The sequence below is a fragment of the Ambystoma mexicanum genome, chromosome 11, assembly GCF_040938575.1.
Source record: "Ambystoma mexicanum isolate Mex_15411 chromosome 11, UKY_AmexF1_1, whole genome shotgun sequence".
In the NCBI taxonomy this organism is placed as follows: domain Eukaryota; kingdom Metazoa; phylum Chordata; class Amphibia; order Caudata; family Ambystomatidae; genus Ambystoma; species Ambystoma mexicanum.
Window position 1 is genome coordinate 1,271,271,455 of NC_090934.1, and position 17,630 is coordinate 1,271,289,084.

Sequence of the window (17,630 nt, forward strand, 5' to 3'; positions counted from 1 at the left end):
ATGATGGATAGACGATCTTCGCTATCAACGCGTCCCCACTGCCGGTAGTTGCTGCGTGACAGTAGACGAAGAATAGATGGAAGATAGCTTTGGAAAATTGTGAAAAATCTTCGAAAAACCTAACATTTTTGAGGAGCGAAGCTCAAGGACTCCCGACACTAGAAACATGCGATAAAATCTGAAGATGACCACCAGGGATGGACCTTAAGAGGATGAGTGTCTTTGGCTGGAGGCATTATGAATCTAAGGACACTAGGCCTCATTATGACCTTGCCATTATTCTGCCCATAAACCCGCCAGGATACTGACAAAGGCTATTACTGTTTCCGGCACTGTGTCTGGCGGTAATACGAGTGGCAAGTAGTCCCCCCATAGGACTCCATGGGGGGACTACTTGCTGTCATTGCCGGCACCAGCAATACCGGTGCTGGTAATGACAGCGCTTCTTGCCAGTAGGGCGCCTGCCTTACGTCCAGCTTTGAGCTGAAGGTAAATCAGGTGCCCCATCGGCAAACCTGTAGTTGGCCGGTCCGGTAAAGTGCTGATATACATGAATACCGGCACTTTAATACCGGACCGGCCGACTCTGAATTAGGCCCACTGATAGGCTATAGAGGAGGCGAGCAGATTTAAGTTTAAAGCTAAACCACTTTCTTTTTACCGAGGATTCCCAGCCTGACAACAGGGAACATTCATGGGCATGTGCAAGATCCCATGCTGGAGAATTTGGGGGATTTTCCTGCACGAAATTTCATTTTTACCCAGTAATTCACCAACATTTTTGGCGAAACTGCCCAAAAAACGAAACTTCGGGCAGGGAAACGGAATTCGACCAAAGGGGCGAGGTATCACCACATATTATCCCGACCAAGAATATTGCTGAATGTTGAAACGGCCATAGGCGATATTTTTGGGGGGAATCATTTTTGGGGTTTTTTTGGGAGCGGGGCTTGCGGGGGTGTCCCCTGCTCCTTTAAAAATAATGCAGGGGTTGCGGGGGGTGGGGTCCGCTGCAGGTACCATGCCTTAATATCGCCGTAAAAATATGGCGATATTTTTGTGGGGATATTAACACATGGAACCAGGGGCGACAGTGAAATAATCTGCTCCACCGGCGAAGCAAAATAATAGGTGAATTTTACTAGTTCCCATTGCTGGTGGTAATTTCCCCCACCACTGCAGATGCTGCAAACGTGGAGGAAAGGTTCACTAAACTACTTACATCTGCATTCCCTGTTTTTCATGTGTGTGTGGTGGGGAAGCGAACACTTACAACCAGGGGAGTCGCTAGGCCTGGAAAAGACCAGGGGCTAAGCTGATGTCAGAACTGTTGGGACTGGGGGCTAGCTAGTCTTTTGGCTGTAGCTCCTGAGATTCTATCCGGGGCTACAACCAAAAGATCAGGGGCTATAGCCCCCTTAGCCCCCCCCCCTAGCAACGCCCCTGCAAGTTCCGCTGTGTTGCTCTTCACCAGACACACTGACCGCAGCCATGAACGCCCTTCCTAGTCCCATCGTGCGGCCACAATGTGCCCTTAGCACGTGGGTAAAGACAAAGCAGCATTCCTATATTTTCGTTTGAAAGCCCTTTGTTGGAAATAGAGCAAAATAAACAAGGTCCCGAGCTTCCTGTCTGGCGTATTTGCAGCGCATGAACTGTGCAAATATAGCGCAGCTCTGCGACTCAGTCGGAGCACTGACCCGCCCCCATGTCCCAACCAGCGGTCAGAAGCCATTGACTAATTCCCTTGCGAGTTGCAAGGAGGCGGGTGCGGAGGGGCCGGGGTTCATGCAGAGTTCCTACATATGATTCCACAGGAAAGATTTCAATACAGCTTTTCAAGTTTAAAAGGTGCGCCCCTTTTATTCCGTGCTGGTCACATCATAGGAAAAGCTCCTCGCTTCAGTTTTTTTTTCCAGGTGTTCAAACCCAGGACCAGAGGACAGGCAAGTACCCCCACAATCACTCAAGCATTGGATCAGGGTGTTTGATGACATCTCTTGCTGGTCATGTTCTCTGCAGGAAAGATTTCAATAAAGCTCTGTACATTTAAAAGGTGTGCCCCTTTTATACACTGCTAGCCACATTATAGGAAATGCTCCTTTCGTGAGTTTTTTTCCCTGGTGTTCATGATTAATCTTCTGTGAGGGTCCATGTTTTGGGGGCGGGGGGGGGGGGTTAACACAAGCCAACCCCAACGCCTCGTTCCCAAGTAAATAATTTCCGTTGCCAGCACTGACACCACCCCCCGTTCACACACCCTTAAGCGGGTGATAAATGAAGCCTGTCTTTCTTTGGCAGTCGCAGCAGTGGGTTTGTGAACAAGTGCAAGGCTGATAAAGCCAGCCTGGGTCGTTCACAATCGCTTTTTTGCGTAGCTTTCCCAGCAGGCTGGTTGTTTGTTGACACACCTTTCACTCTATCCCAGTCTCCTTCCTAGACACCTTCTCATTCCGCAAGGCTGGGCTACACACAGAGGCGAGCGCTCGAGCGGAACGCCATGCTGCAGGATTCGGCGTGGACGACCGCCACGTGAGTAGGCTGGGGTCAGGGCTGGACTGGGGACAAAAAGCAGTCCTAGAAAATGTTAACTCCCCCCGCCCCCCACCGGCTGAAGAGGTGTCAAGGCTGATGGGGGCCTATTTCTACTTGATGTGTAGGGGTCAACGAAACCTACGTTTAGGGACGGGGTTGTGGGGGACTCGCTAAGTGGTGATGGGAGGGGCCACTTCAGAAAATAGGCGGGCAAACTTGGGGGCTCCGCCTCCACTTTTCTAGCCCTCCGCACCCCATGGTCTGGGGTGGGGACCAACTATCAAATAGTAAATGCAAAGCGCAGTATGCAGAGAGGCGATGGAAGTCTTTCTTGAAAGTAGCAGCTTTAAAGTTTTACTAGGTTTGTTCAAGTACATTTTTCTGAACAAACACAGTAAAACGTAACACCGCCAGTTTTCGGGAAAAAGCTTCCCTCGCCTCTCTGCCTAACAAATGCGCTAAGTTCAGAGACGGTGGAGGAGTGACAAACTTCCTTGTGTAGGGGCATCTAACTTCATTACTCATTGTAATCAGACTATTCTAGTGCAACTTCAATGTTACAATCAGTTAACTCTCTCCTTTAAGTCTGAAACACCCACTGCTTGCAGATCCTGAAGGTCCTATAAAGTGTGAAAATGGCAGATGGTGTGCAATGAAAGACTCAATGGGCCTCATTATGACCCAGGCGGTAAGTTACCGCCTGGGTCGTACCCTTACCACCATGGTGTAAACTATGTTCCAAGGTGAGTGGGGCGGTAAATCCACATTTCCCATTTTACCCTTCCCCATTCCCATTTTTGCCCCATAGGGCATAATGGGAATGGGGAAAGGCGCTAATTACGCCACCGTAAATTACAGTGGCGTAATTAGCACCAAGGTCCCTTTGTGGCATGGGTTTTAACGCCTGCAAAAAGCAGGCGTTAAAATCACCATCCCGCAAAGGGACCTTGGAATCAGGCGTTAAGGGTCGGCGCCGTTTACGGCGCCGTAAACCCCTTAACGCCTGGGTCCTAATGAGGGCCAATATCATAGCATAACAGGACATTGCAGAGTGTGGAGCAGTACTCTGGACGGCTCAAGCAACTTCAGTGGCTGGCAGCAACGGGGAAAATGTAATGTTGGTTCTTCCACAATTAGTCTGCTATACTAGAATCTCGGGTGCACTGACTGGCTGGTGAGACTATGTCTGCCTGCCAGTCAATTCAAGTAATACGAGACTGGGGGAGGGCCAGTGCAGCAATAATGCAATTCTATGTGGCAGTATTGGAGCCACTAGCAGGGGTGCACCAGGGTACACCAATTTGTCCCTACATTTATTAAAACTGTCCTATTGTAAGGGTGTAAACATAATCACTTATAAGCACTCCATTTTTTGCACTTGAAGTCAGGGTGAGATTACATTATTTGCCCAGTATCACACACTTACGCTGATCAGCAAAGCAGGGATTTTAACCCACTCTGCAATTTGTACACGTCCACCTTCTTCCACTCTTTACTTGGAACAAATATTTAAGTTTGAGGTGTCAAGACCTACAATAATACTGTCCTATAGAGTTTACTTGCAAAAATGCACAAATTGCATTGTAAAGCATCATGACAACATGTAAATCCTTATAGCAGCATGTTGGGCCAAAATAATATCAGTGGACCTTTATTTTCCACAACCTGAATGCAAAACTATAAGATGCAAAAGGCAAAATATCTACCCACTTTATTTTCAGCGCCTTAAGACACACAATAAAATAAGATGTGTCATAAACTCACTTTGGTTTGGAGATTCGTCACAAACCTCCAGCGTGTTGTTATGTGTGGTTTAAGAACATTCAACTAAGGACATCAAAGCAAACGTGACTTTTTTGGCATATTACGCTATTAGACGGTATGTTCATGAGCACATGTTCAAAGATTGCTTTATTGTGTTGCTCGCTTGAACTGTCACATATTTGCAAGGTGACTGGTGGTCTTTCACTTGGAAATTCACCATCACGCATATGAAAGACTATACTGCTGATGACAAAAGAAACGTGTTGTCGAGTTCATTACGGACTGGGACGCAGCCTGTGTGTCTGAGGGCGGCTGTGACTCGGGCAAACGGGCAGTGCTTGATCATCTGACGTGAGCAGGTAGCATATTTTCCAAAGACGAAACAAAATGCACCCAGAAGCATGTTCCTGATCCTTTGAACTGTTAAAGGGCACGGAAGCCCCCACCCCTCAGGTAACCTTTCGGGAGGGGCTTCAGCCTGGTCAGCCTGCCCTGCATACATATGTGAAAAACAGCCCAAAGCACACATGCCGTGTTTCAATTATAATGCAGTCACAACAATACAGAAAGGGATTTAACAGCTACCGATTGTCATGGCATCCAGCGGGGAGCTGAAATAGTAAAAGTCCACTGAAAAAACATTGATCGCCCTTTGACACTTTGACAGCAGGGGGCTAATGTAGATGAAAGCGGAGTACTTATGTCGATGAAACCAGAGTAAAAAGACAAGGTGGTGTTTAGAACTTGCTGAATACTGCAAAGCCTGATGAAGATGACGGCCTGCGGGCACCATCAAAGGTAGTCCGTATCGTGCGCTACAAAGTGCACATTTAATTACCCAATTAAAGGAGTAGGTTGCTGTGCCAGAAGATTGCCAGCATGGGACAGCTGCTCAGGGCCCCTTGAGGTGCAGGCCTATTTCAACTGAAAAAGTTGAAAAGCCCTGATGCCTCCCTGCAGGCCCCTTTTACAACAGCTAATCGCATGGTCTCATGGGGGTGATTCCCCATCCAGGAGATTGTTTTAAAGAACGTGGTTCAAAATAGTAAATTTTACGTGACATTTATATTTATTTATTTGTATTTATTTATGTGTCATTTGTAGAGCGCACAAAAGCCAGGGGCCACTAGACGCTGCGTATTGTATGAAAAATGATATGTTGATATAGACCACAGCCTGTCTTGTCAGATTGCACCCATTTTCCCGGTGTTAGTGCACAGAGTGAAACAGAGTAACCCAACTTTGCTTACTGAAGTCTAGAATATCCCAAGGCCAGGCGAAGATTAATGTGTAATCCCATACATGGTGTGGACCTTTGAATGCCAGTGCTTCACATCTGGCACAGCAAGAGGCATCCTCAAGTCAAAGGGGTCTGCAATCATTGGCTCTCAGGATTGTTGGGACTACAAATCCCATCAGCCCTAGCCAGCAGAGTCAATGATGAGGGATCATGGGAGCGGTAGTCCACACCACAGAGCGCGATAGAGGTTACGGGGAGGGGCTGTCACAGAGGGACGCTCAGAAACTGGCAGGTGTAAACAAGCAGTTGATAAGGGGTGAGCACTACAAGGAAGGAGGACAAGAATGGAGGAGGGCAACAGAAGGAGGGGTGAAGGAATGGAGACGGAAACAAGAAGCATACAGCTCAGGATGGACGAGGAGGAACTGACTTGCAAAGGATTAGAGACGAAAAAGAGCGTGTGCTTGAATGAAAAGGAGACACATCTAGACCGAGAATGGCGATGGGATTGAGTAAGAGAGGCACAGCTCGCAAATGTAATATTAGGAAGAGAAATTAGCTCAGTAACTCATGAACAGAGAGCTGGGGGAGGAGGAGGGGGAGGGGGAGATCAGGAATGGCAAAGGTTTCAAAAGGGATCATACCCTGAGCCGGCCTTAGGACAGGGCGAGCCAGGCAGCTGCCTGGGGCGCCCTGCCATTAGACCCTCACCACGCCAGCTGGGGGGAGTCTTTGAAGATCTCCCCCGAGCTGGCGTGGTGGGAGAAGGCGCGGCAGGCGCCCTATTGAAATTAAATGTCCTCCGCTCTTGGGGACGGAACGCATTTAATAACAATAAGACGCCTGCCGTGCCTACTGAAAAATGTGGTGCCCCCCCTTGCTGAATGACTAGGGCCGCACAGCGGGAGGGGAGCGGCACATTTTTTATTTGCTACCCGGGGTGCAGTAGCTTCTATGGCCCGCCCTGATCATACCCAAATGTTCTTCGGAGAGCCAATGCTGTGACGCAGAGACAAACCCTGAGAGAGAACACAACACATGAAGAAATGTGTTCTCCGGAATTATGTTTTTAGGTTTGTTGGAAAATGACATAACACCGACAGGATCACACCGGAGGTCGAGGAAGATAGAGCCAGGTAATATTTTAAAGTGCACAGCTTGTATTCCCAAACACTGAATAAAAGTGCAAAGCTAAAGTGGAAGGAGGACGAAGCGGTGAGGCCCCCTTACAATTTTTTGCACTCGGCCGGCCAGCAGCGGCACATCCGCAAACATGAGACTCGAGAAATCTACCCTTGAGTTTGTGTGCAGGATCCCAAATATGGTTTATTACTACAACTCCAAATCAACTACAGCAAAGTTAGATTTCTCTACTGAAGAAAGGTTCATGCCAGACTAACTTTTTTTTACCATATGAATACATATATATACGATGACATGAGCTCTCCACTGCGTCACCTCTAATTCTCTGATGGTTAGTCACTTTTCCAAGCAAAGAGTTGAGGGAGATCTCTTTCTTGGGTTGCGGCCTCCCTCTGGAAACAGCCTCCCTGCCTCCCTGAAACTTGAGGAGATTCATCTCCGGTTCCAGAAGCACCTCAAGACCTGTCTCTTTGCTTCTGCCTTCTCTCTTCCTCTCCCTTGCTGATCACCAGCCTGATCCATGCACTGGTCACCTGGTCAAGCTCTGAATTCGGTCCAAGTCCCTGCCTGTCCTGTTGCATTCCCGCACTGCCTCTTGGCTCACTGGCACTTGTGGTCTGTATCTGTAAGCCTACAGTCCCCGCTCTTGCTCTTATTCTCCACCCGTTGGCTGCACTTATGAGTGCCCACACTTGCCACCCGTTGGCTGTACTCTTGTTGCTACTTTGTTACTGCACTTCTGCATCGTAGCCACCCTTGGCATTTCTCCCCTCCCCCCTTCCCTGCTTTTGCACGATCTGAATGACACAAGGCCTAGTAAGATCTGTGTTTTGTCCTATTATTTTGTTTCTCCCTCCTTGCCTTGTCGCGCCTAGAAACACTTGTGTACAGGCATGTTATAAATGCCATATCATATCATTAAGGAGCACCCGGCCCCTGTGTGCGCATTAAAACACACATCATACACAGTGAGCCCTCTCCTGTCAGTTAGCGTGGTCATGCTGAGAAACGTGAACACACTGACTGACAAGAGAGAACTCCTCTCCCGTCAGGTTTGCGTGGTCACACTGAGCAACGTCAACACACTGACTGACAAGAGAGAACTCCTCTCCCATCAGTCAGCGTGATCACGCTGACATGAACACACTGACTGACAAGAGATAACTCCTTTCCTGTCAGTCAGCATGGTCATGCTGAGCAATGTGAACAGACTGACAAGAGATAACTCCTCTCCCATCAGTCAGTGTGATCACACTGACAACATGAACACACTGACTGAAGGGAGAGGAGCCCTCTCCTGTCAGTCAGCGTGGTCACGCTGAGCAACGTGAACACACTGACTGACAAGAGAGAACTCCTCTCCCATCAGTCAATGTGGTCACGCTGAGCAACATGAACACACTGACTGACAAAAGAGAACTCCTCTTCCATCAGTCAGCGTGGTCATGCTGAGCAACCTGAACACACTGACTGACAAGAGAGGAATCCACTCTTGTCATTCAGCATGTCCACGTTTTCAGCTGAATGACGGGAGGCATCACAGATCACTTCTGAGCCCTGCTGTCTCCCATTATTTTGCTGTTTGTTGCGGAGCCAAACGGCTTCGCAACAAACAGCAAAATCATTGCAGGGGCAGAGAGCAGACAGCACAGTCCCCCGTGTGAATAAAGGACTGTGCTGCCTTCCACTTAGGACAGGGGGCTGCAAGGCCCCCCGCAAGTGCGAGACCCGGGGCAGTTTGCCCCCCCCCTGCACTCCCCTTGTGATGGCCCTGGCAGAAAGCGGTCGAAAGCCAGTGACCCGGAAACAAATTCGAGAACTTGACTTAAACTGCGTGCCTGTGTTATTTTGCGCCTGTGCTGCTCAGTGTGCAGGGACCTGTGTTGCACACAACTCTAGCTAATTGTTCTCCTTGTAACGTGCACAGGCATTGTTCGGTCTTGTGGGTCAGAGGAGTTTCAAGGTGTCTAATGGTGGCTACTGTTTCTATAGGTGTGGCTCTGACCCCTCCCCCATTTCCAGCAACCCTCTGAGGCTTCACGTAATGGCTGCCATGTTCAAAAGTGTGTGGCTGTTTTTAGGAACTGTTACTACCCAGCCCAGTAGCATAAGGAGAGGGTGGGGGGGAAATCTAACCCCCCCGCATCCTCCCCCGCAGTCAAGTCCCAAAAATAACAGTGGGGGGACTCATCAACAAACACAATGGGATGTGACGTTGCTAGAAAAGAGCATATCAAGGTGAAATATTCACATTTCATTAACTTGGCTTTGCATAACCTCCCAAATTGCACAGGACGAATGCCATTTGTCTTTCATAAAATCAACACACACCAAAAACCAAGAGAGGATATTTTCTTCTAATAGTGCCTTTGCAAACGTTAGAAAGTGTGCATGTTTTAAACTCCAAGAACCAATACAAATGTTTTTCTGGAACTTTCAGTATCGTAATGCAAGATTTCACCTTTAGTTGTTTATCAGGTTATATAGTGCACTGGTGAAGTGTCCGGCCTGCAAACCTGATGCCTGCAGTTTGATCCCTAATAGTGGCTTTAAGTCATGAATTCAAACAGGACGTTCAATGTTTCTCATTTTAGCTGGGGTGGGGATTGAGTCCACCCTCTGAAAAAAGTGGATTGACGCCCTCCGCCCGCGTGTACCCTCGACTTGAGCCCTGCCCTCCAGGGCTGTTTCAGTACCCAGTCCGGGATATTTTGGCTGGAGGCTGGGCACAATGATTCATTCTTCTCCTGGCAGTGGGACAACAGGACAACTCATTGTGTCCAGCCAAAAGCACAAATGTCCTGGCCGTGTGACACCTCCTGTTCGGCATCCTCATTTACAATGAGGGTGCCAGGGTGCCGAACGGGAGGTGTCCTGCTGAGCAGGAGCACACAACATGGCTAACAGGTGCCCGTGTCCCACCCCGCTCTGAGCCACTGCTGCAGCCGCAGCCTGGAGCAGTGCGGAACACAACACAGACAGTGCTCCTTTGTGCTCATCCTTCAGCTTTGATCATTAGTCCCACTTCTGAAGGAAGTAAGATCATTTCTTTCTGGTGCCAGAAATAAGTGATCTGACTGCTTTCTGAAGTCGGACTAGTGAATGCACTCAGGAGTAAAGCTGGAGGGGTACACAGGAGAATTGTCGGTGACATTTATTTCTGGGCATCTATGATAAACCGTTCATGCTCATAAAAAAAGTAATGCCACAGTAAAAAAATGGCTAGACTGGCTGCCCCAGATGTCAGTCTAGCCAAGTAATAACGCATAGCATACTTGAAGTATGATTTGTGTCATTACTTGGCTAGACTGCATTTATGGACAGCCCATGGCAGCACCAGGGCCTTTGAACAATTTTCAAATGAAAGGGGCCTCGAGCCTCATGGGGTCCCCCAGAAACTGCCCCCATGCTGCCAACCAGCAGTCATGAAACACTGCAATCTATTTATTTTTATTTTTTCCTTCTGTGGCTTAAAATGTGCGTTTTGCAGTGCTTGCATTACAAGCTGTTTTCTCTTCCCACGGGATATACAGAATTGTTATCACCTCACTGCCTTCTAACACTGGATCCTCCTCATCAGCCACTTGCTGACAAAGAAGGGTTTAGAGCTCTTCAGTGGGCATTTAGTGTTTAAGCTCGCTGATAGCTGACCATCTCGTGATAATCGGTGGCATTACCTTATCTCTCTCGCCATTGTAATGTATGCACCCCACAGGTGTCTCAGACAGTTTTTTCTCTCTAAGCAGGGGGCCCCCAACCATCATGTTGAAATGGGCCCCCACACAACTTCAGTCAGTTTTAGGGGCAGCCAGTCTAGCCCTTTCTTACTCTTACTGTGGCATGACATTTTTCTGAGTATCCATGATCAACCAAGTATGGTATGTGTTATTACTTGCCTAGTCTGGAATTTGGGGGCATTCAATCTAACCCTTTCTTACTGTGGCATGTCTTTTGTTCTTGGCATCCTGTCAGGGACAGCAGTGGTCCGGTATGCTCCATGGCCCATCATTTTCCAAAGGTTGCCGGGAGAGGGTACGGCGTCAAGTCATCATATGGCGCTGGGGGGCGGGGCAGGAACGATTGTGTATCAGTTTAGCACTAATTTTCCAAAGTCCATTTGGGGGGGAAAAGTAGCAGGGCTTATTTCATGGCTCGCTCCCCTGTCCCCCTCTCGTGCAATGCTGTATACTCCCCTGACTCAGTCCCATGACGTTTGTCAATGCTGAAACTAGCCAGCAAAATCTTTATATCCAACTTGGCCGGCCCAGCACGGACAGGGGTAAGGGGGGACATGATGTTTGAATACATGGAGTCAGGGTGAGAAGGAAGACAGGCACGTTTCAGTGAGACAGGCTAACAGACATCACTGCAGAAACAGAAGCTGCATTTAGATAGCTGCTCAAAGATTTAATATCGAAGCCAATCTTAATTCAGGCAGAGGAAAGGGTCGCCTGTTCTGGAATGCACGGGGTATAATACTGTTTCTCAAAGTGCCAAGGATGAATATGCTCGTCCTTTTTGCATAGACTTGCATAATAGCCTGGTACTTAAGGGGTTAAGATTGAGTCAAAAGTATGACATAAGCAAACAAAATGGGGGGTCTGCACCCAGTGTCTCTACAGATGTTTTGGACTGAGACTCCCATGATCCTTCAACACTGAATATTCTGGCTTGGGCTGATAGGAGTTGTAGTCCCAAAAATCCAGCAAGCAAAGGATTGCAGCCCCTGGCCATAGAAGAAGTCATTGAGGGTGAGCAGTGTGTACAAGACAAGTTCAAATCTCAAAACTATAATTATTGATAACGTTCCTTAGGTAATATATTTGTGTACCCAGGCCAGGGAAGAGGACCATGACAGCTAGTTCAGCCAATCTATAATACAAACGTGACTCTTTGGCCATAATCCATATACACAATGGCTTGAACGTGGCCAAACATTTTGTTCAGATGAATGTTGACCTTGCACTGGGCATTGGAGACAGAGCTCCTTCCTATCAGAAAATAAATATTGACAAAATATAGATATTCATGCATGGCCTACGTATGTAAGTGGAAAATAAAAACAAACACTCAAAAAAAGTGAAGGTTACTACCTCTAAAAACGTGAAGTCTACAAACGACGAGGGGCAAACACAGCATTTCCAGAATGCAAACAAACTCCATAAAATTAGAAATGACTCCCTGCTGCACATTACGTCACTACTTCACCAGGCTCGCTTTCACTGTAGCGTGGATGTGAAAGTAGTGTAGTGAGGACGTGGTGGTGTGGCGTGAGTTAAGGTTTCATTAACTCCACGTCCCTCTTCCTTGCCCCAGTACTTACCTCTGAGGCCCTCCCTCCATCCCAGGAACCCCTTTTTAATTTATTTCCTTCTGAGCTATAATACCTCCCACTTACCCAGCATCCCCAGCTAAAAGGTTCCTGTCCTCCGGCCAGGTTCCTTCTTTGTGGTGTCGAGCACTGGGGAGTGCCGTCTGCTGGTTTTTCCTGTGGGGCTGGAGCCAGGGACGTCATTTCACCAAAATGCCAGGGGTAGCGGAAGTGACATCACACGACCCCTGACCCCCTGATGGCATCACAGGAAGTGATGTCATTTGACCCCACCCCGAAGTGATATCGCGGGAAGCGATGCAACATGACCTTTCACCCGTTGACAAAACAGGAAGTGACATCACATAGCATTGTACACTACGAAAAATATGGTTACGATATCACTATAATGTGATGTACATTTCATGCAAAAATGGATCGCCTTATGTAGCGTTAAGATCAGTGTGTATAGGCCCATATTATCAAATTACTGTGAATGCAAGAAGACGTCCATGACCAAATGATAATGATGTGTTATTATATAGCACTTACGCTCAAGCGCTATATATAGAGTAAATATACACCCGATATCATCCAACCTGTGTCGGTACTCATTTATTGACCTCAGAAGGATGAAAGGCTGAGGCGTTTAAGAACAGACTAAATGATTGACTCACCCCCTGAAGTGTGCCTGAAATAAACCCTTAATGAGTCTAGCAATTATTGTACAGAATTCGAGAAAGACACATTATTTGGTTTCCCATTCATTCTTATTTAGGGTCAGTGCTTTAAGTGTTAGACTTGTGGCACTCCTTCTTATTTTAGTTATTTTTTTAAAGGGCCTGAACATGAAAGCTAGCCACTCCAGGACCTTGCATTACAAAAAACGAAGAACATTTTTTTTTACAGAGGTCGCAAGGGAGACCTCAGAGGTCGCACCTGCGACCTCTGGCGACCCCCAAATGACGTCCCTGGATGGAGCTCCAGTTGAGCGCTGATGGGCTTTGGTCCTCCTGTTTTGCTGCTTGGGTCCCCTGCGGGGGAAGCGGGCCCAGAGACGCATGTGGTTATGCTGTGCCCTTGGTCCTCTTGCACGGGGCTACCAGATGCGTGACGGCATAGCTGTGCTGGGCAGTACCTGTCTGTGGTTTTGGTGCTGGTCCTCCTCCCAGGAGTAGCACTGGTGGGCTTGGCTGGTACCGACCGACAGCGGTCTCGGTGCCTTTGCCTTCCTTGCTGCAGCATGGAGGTTGCCCAATATTCTGTGGATGCTGCCCTCCTGGAGACTGGCGTTCACTGGGTGGGCCTGCGCCTGTTGCTGCAAGCCTTGCCCTTGCCTTTTTGCTGGATTTCCCTCTGTGTCTTCTGGGTGGTTGGGCCGGAGCGCTGCTACTTGCTCTGCCTTCTTGGTGGGCTGCAGGAGGTTGGCAGTTGCCCTCTGCTGTTGCCGGTGGGCGTGCTGCCCACTGTTCTTTGTCTTAACTTCCTGCTGTGTAGTTGGCGGGCTGACGGTTTTCTGGTTTGGCCTGTGGCCTGGCGGGTGTGCTGTGTGATTTTGACTGTGTTGCATGTTCCTTGCTCCATGGTGACAGATCAGGACTTGCACCTGCTTGCATGAGCACTGCAGTGGTGGTTTGGGTCCTGTTTTCTGCTTTGCTTGGCGGGTCACCTGTTTTTCTTTGCCTGGGTGTATACCTTTTGGAGTCATCTACCTCTTCCACAGCACTGGGGGTGCAGTTGTGCTCTTCTGTCTCTTTGACTCCCTCACTCATCAGGCTCTCTGTCCATGGCTGCTGTCGCTGGGGGTCGTGCCTAGGGTTGAGTGGTATGATGTGGTTTTTCTGCACCCCTTGTCGGGGGTGGTTGTTGGGCTCCTGCTTCTTGATGTTCCTGGCCTGCCCCTGGGGTGGGGATGCCGCTGTGTTTGTTCTGTTGCTGCCGTAGCACGGCCCCTCTCGTTGCCATGCCTTGCCGGGCTGGAGTTGCTTGTGGTGCCCCCCCCAGAGATCTGGTCCTGGTGAGCTGGACTGGCTCCAGCCAGAGGCAGGTTCAAAGCCCTTGGCACCCCGGGGGTAAAAGGGGTGTTGACAACCTGGTGGTTCCTCCTCCTTCTTCTTCTTCTTTGGATTTCCCTTCATCGGATGTGGCCTCTGCGGCTGCTGCAGCCTGTGGTCATGCCTTGCCAGGTTGGTTGTGCTGCCCCTGATGTGGGACTGGGTGTCTCGGCTTCCTAAATCCTGGGCGATGGTGCAGTGTCTTCCTTCGGGCGTTGCTGCTGTTGCCCCATGGTGGTGCTGCCCCTGGCTCTCCTCTTTGGGCTGTTCACTGTGCCTTCTCTGTCCCTTGCTGGAGGCTGCCTCTTTACTCCTCTGTGGTAGTGGACATCTTCCTTGCCTGCCTGGTTGGCCGTTCTTCTCGATCAGTTGAGGTGGCTAATGGTCGGAGTCTATGGTTCGCACTTTCCCCTCTGGATCATGGCTGGCATGCTGGTGCTCTCCTAGCCCTCGGTGCCTCTCTCTGTGGATGCTGCGAAGCGGGCCTTGTCTTGGGCGGCTCTGCTTTCCACTGTGGGGTTCTCTGCTGTTTGGCCTTGGGGTGGCAGTTTGCTGGGTATCCTAGGTCTTTTCAGGGGCCCTAGGGGAGTCGAGCCCTCCTTTGCACTTCCTGCCCTTCGGGGTGGGTGCCAGAGCCCTGCCGTTTTGGCCAGTGGGTGTTTGTCTATGGCCTCCTTCTGATTGGGCTTGGTGGCACGTCAATGCCTGGGCTCTTGGTGCGGTCCAGGGTGATTCCTGTATGGTCTTCTTGTTCCTCCTGACGCTCTGGTCCGGCCTCCGGCTCCTTGGTCTCTGCCCCGGGGCTTGGCCATGCTTTGGCCTTTCCTTTTGGGTCGATTGCAGTGAACCGATTTGTGCTGGTTCCTCAGGCCCCCTCCAGGGGTTTTCCTCCAGGGTCTTTCTGGTCCGGAGTCCCCTGGGGCTGGGCCGGATCTTCCTGGTTCTCCGCGCATTGCACTGTTTTCCTGCTGATGGTGGGTCCCTGGTGGAGACTCTGTGGACGCTACTCTCCATGGTTCCGATGGGCGTCTGGTTGGTGCCCCTGGATCTCCGGGTCACGTATTGTTGTGGGGCGCGCCTCCCTTCCTCTGGGCATGCTTTTCATTTCCTGGTCCTTCCCTTTGTTGTCTCTGGCCTGTTGGTTTGCTGCATTCGTGGCTTCCCTGATGCAGTGCCTTGTTAGCAGGGTTTTTCCCCTCTCTATGTGGCTGGCTGGTCAGGGCAGATCTGCGGGAGCTGTTTTTTTCACTTCTTCATTTGGTCTGCCGATGCTTCTGGTGGGGCGTTTCGGTGGGGTCCCTTTTTGTTGCCCTTCTGGGGCATGGTGTTCGTTGGGGCACAGTTCGCAGTCCTGTTGGGCTGGTCCACTCGCCCTTGGTGTGCTCCAGTGGGGTGGGTCCCGGTTCGGACGTGGTTTCCCTATACTCGGTCACTTTACCTCCTGTTTGCCTGTCCTTGGGGCCTGCTTCTTTCTGCGTCCATGGTCTGCTGTATCCTGGTTTGCTGGTACCCTGCTTCATGGGTCTTGTGCGTCCTGTTGTTTTTTGGCAATTGCCTGGAGGACCGGGCCATGGGGTCTGGCCTTATGTCTTCTGTTGGCTTCTATGCTCTGTCTGGGACTCGGTCTCTCGATGCTCGGACCTCTCTGGTGACTGGCCGTCTGCTCTATGGCTGCCACTGGTTTCAGCGGGTGATCCCCCTCTCAAGCTCTTGTGCTGTCGGGTTGGGTCTTGGTAGTCTGTTGGGGGGTTTTCTGGTACCCGCATCGGGTTCTCTTTACCTCCTCGGTTTCATTGACTGTCCCGACTTCCCGTGGGGGGCAGGCTGTCCTGTTCTGGCCCTTCTGCTGGGTCTTGTATGCCTTCCCTCCTTCCCTTTTCTACCCCTGTTGGTTCGGAGGTGCAGAGCTTCAGTCCTACTGGTTGCCCCTTTGACTTGGTTGGGGTGGTCATTTTCTCCTGCACTTCTAGTGTCAGGTCCTATGGTTGCTTCCTGGGTGGCTCTAGCCTCTGCATGCCGGACTGGGGTGCTCTGTTCAGTTTCTTCTTGGTGGTCTTGGTCTCCTTGGACTGGGGTTTTTCGGTACAGTGTTTTTTTCCTGCGTGCCTGGTGGTTTTCAGCTTGTCCGTGATGGTCTGGGTTTTCCAGTCATGGTCTGGCCAGTCTTCTTGTTTCCTTTGGTCCAGCGGGTTTCTGGTGGTGGTCCTCCATGTTGCCACTCTGTTTTGGTTTGGGCCTGTCTTCTCCATGGTTCTTGGGTCGGCTGGATCGCTTGTCCCAGTGTCTGCTCTGGTTGGCTACGCTGGGGGTTGTCGGCTTCCTGGGCTGCCACTCTGGGGGTGTCCCTGCTTTATTTTGCTGGGCTGCGGCTTGGGCTGCTCTGTGCGTGTTCTCAGTCGTCTGCGGGCTTGCCATGCCTTGCCCCTCGGTTGGGTCATTTAGGGTTGGGGTTGGGCTGTGGGGGTGCGCTGCCTGTTCAGGGGGTTGGTGTGGTGTTGTAGCAGCACTTCTGTCTCTCTGTGTCTCATTGGGACCTCTCCCCGTTGTCTATGCTTTGCCTCAGAGGTAAGTACTTGGAAGAGGGACGTGGAGTGAATTCTCTGATTACTTACTGATAATCTTTATTACTCCTAGTCCTGCTCTTCCTCATCACACTCCTGATGACCCTCCTCTTCCTCCCTGTGGGGAGAGTCCACTGCTCTGGCTTGGAAATCGGTAACTGGGGATGCTGGGTAAGTGGGTGTTATTATTCCTCAGAAGAAAAGAAATTGAAACAGGGTTCCTGGAATGGAGACGGGGCCTCAGAGGTAAGAACTGAGGAAGAGTAGGACTAGGAGTAATGACGATTAGAAGTTAGTAATCAGAGCATTTGTAGTGTAACGTTTTAGGGAAGTACTTCATTTGTACTGAGTGTTTGTACCTTAATGTTGGCATGCTCTACATTTCGAGACTTTACCTTTTTACTGGCAGTAACCTGAACTCTTTTTAAAAACTTGTTTTTTCCAATGATTTCTCCTTTTTGGGGTTATGGCTATTTTGCTGAATTGTATGATGCGTGTTTTTTCCGAGCATAGCGTTGTTGGCCATGTAGTGTTCATGGGCCGGTGTGCATGTGGGTGTGTTACAGGCAAAATACGAGTATGACGTCTGCAACGCTCTTACTGTGCAGTCATGCATCTTACGTTTGGCTCATGCAATTAAAGGTACGGGGAAGAGGCGTGTCTGAAAAATCATGAGCATCAAAGTTGCAAATTTGAGGTATGCTTGCCAAAAGTATGTTTTTTTGTGGGTCTATAGAAAAACCCAACACGAAACCAAGATCTTTAAACATTGTTTTTCAAAATGAAAATGTTAAAGAGATGTTACCAACTGTGGCATAAATGTTTGCATCTGGCCAGATCGGTTGCCTGCCAAATTTGGTGAACTTTCATGATCGAGGTCAAACGTCATCATGGAAAAAGTCACTTTGATTTCCCTTCATGAAGTACCACTAAAACCTATCTAGAGATGTTATCTATTGGTGCCTGTGGTTACTCCTGTAATGTGTATTACCTGCTCTCTAGCGCCCAGATACTCACAGGTT

At 49.6% G+C, this 17,630-nt stretch overlaps 1 protein-coding gene across 8 annotated transcripts in view; it reads left to right on the forward strand.

Moving 5' to 3' along the window:
* LOC138504316 (stimulated by retinoic acid gene 6 protein-like) overlaps positions 1 to 17,630 on the forward strand; it is a 432,147-nt gene that overhangs the window by 216,153 nt on the left and 198,364 nt on the right. The window contains exon 1 of one of the 8 annotated variants that reach the window (XM_069624735.1): positions 2,390 to 2,532. The exons of 6 other annotated variants lie outside the window; for them this stretch is intronic. In XM_069624735.1, coding sequence (XP_069480836.1) covers positions 2,501 to 2,532 — 32 coding nt within the window. In that variant the 5' untranslated portion in view covers positions 2,390 to 2,500. Of the gene's footprint in view, positions 1 to 2,389; positions 2,533 to 17,630 lie in introns of those variants that run through there. One more of the 8 variants, XM_069624728.1, reaches the window with a different exon arrangement.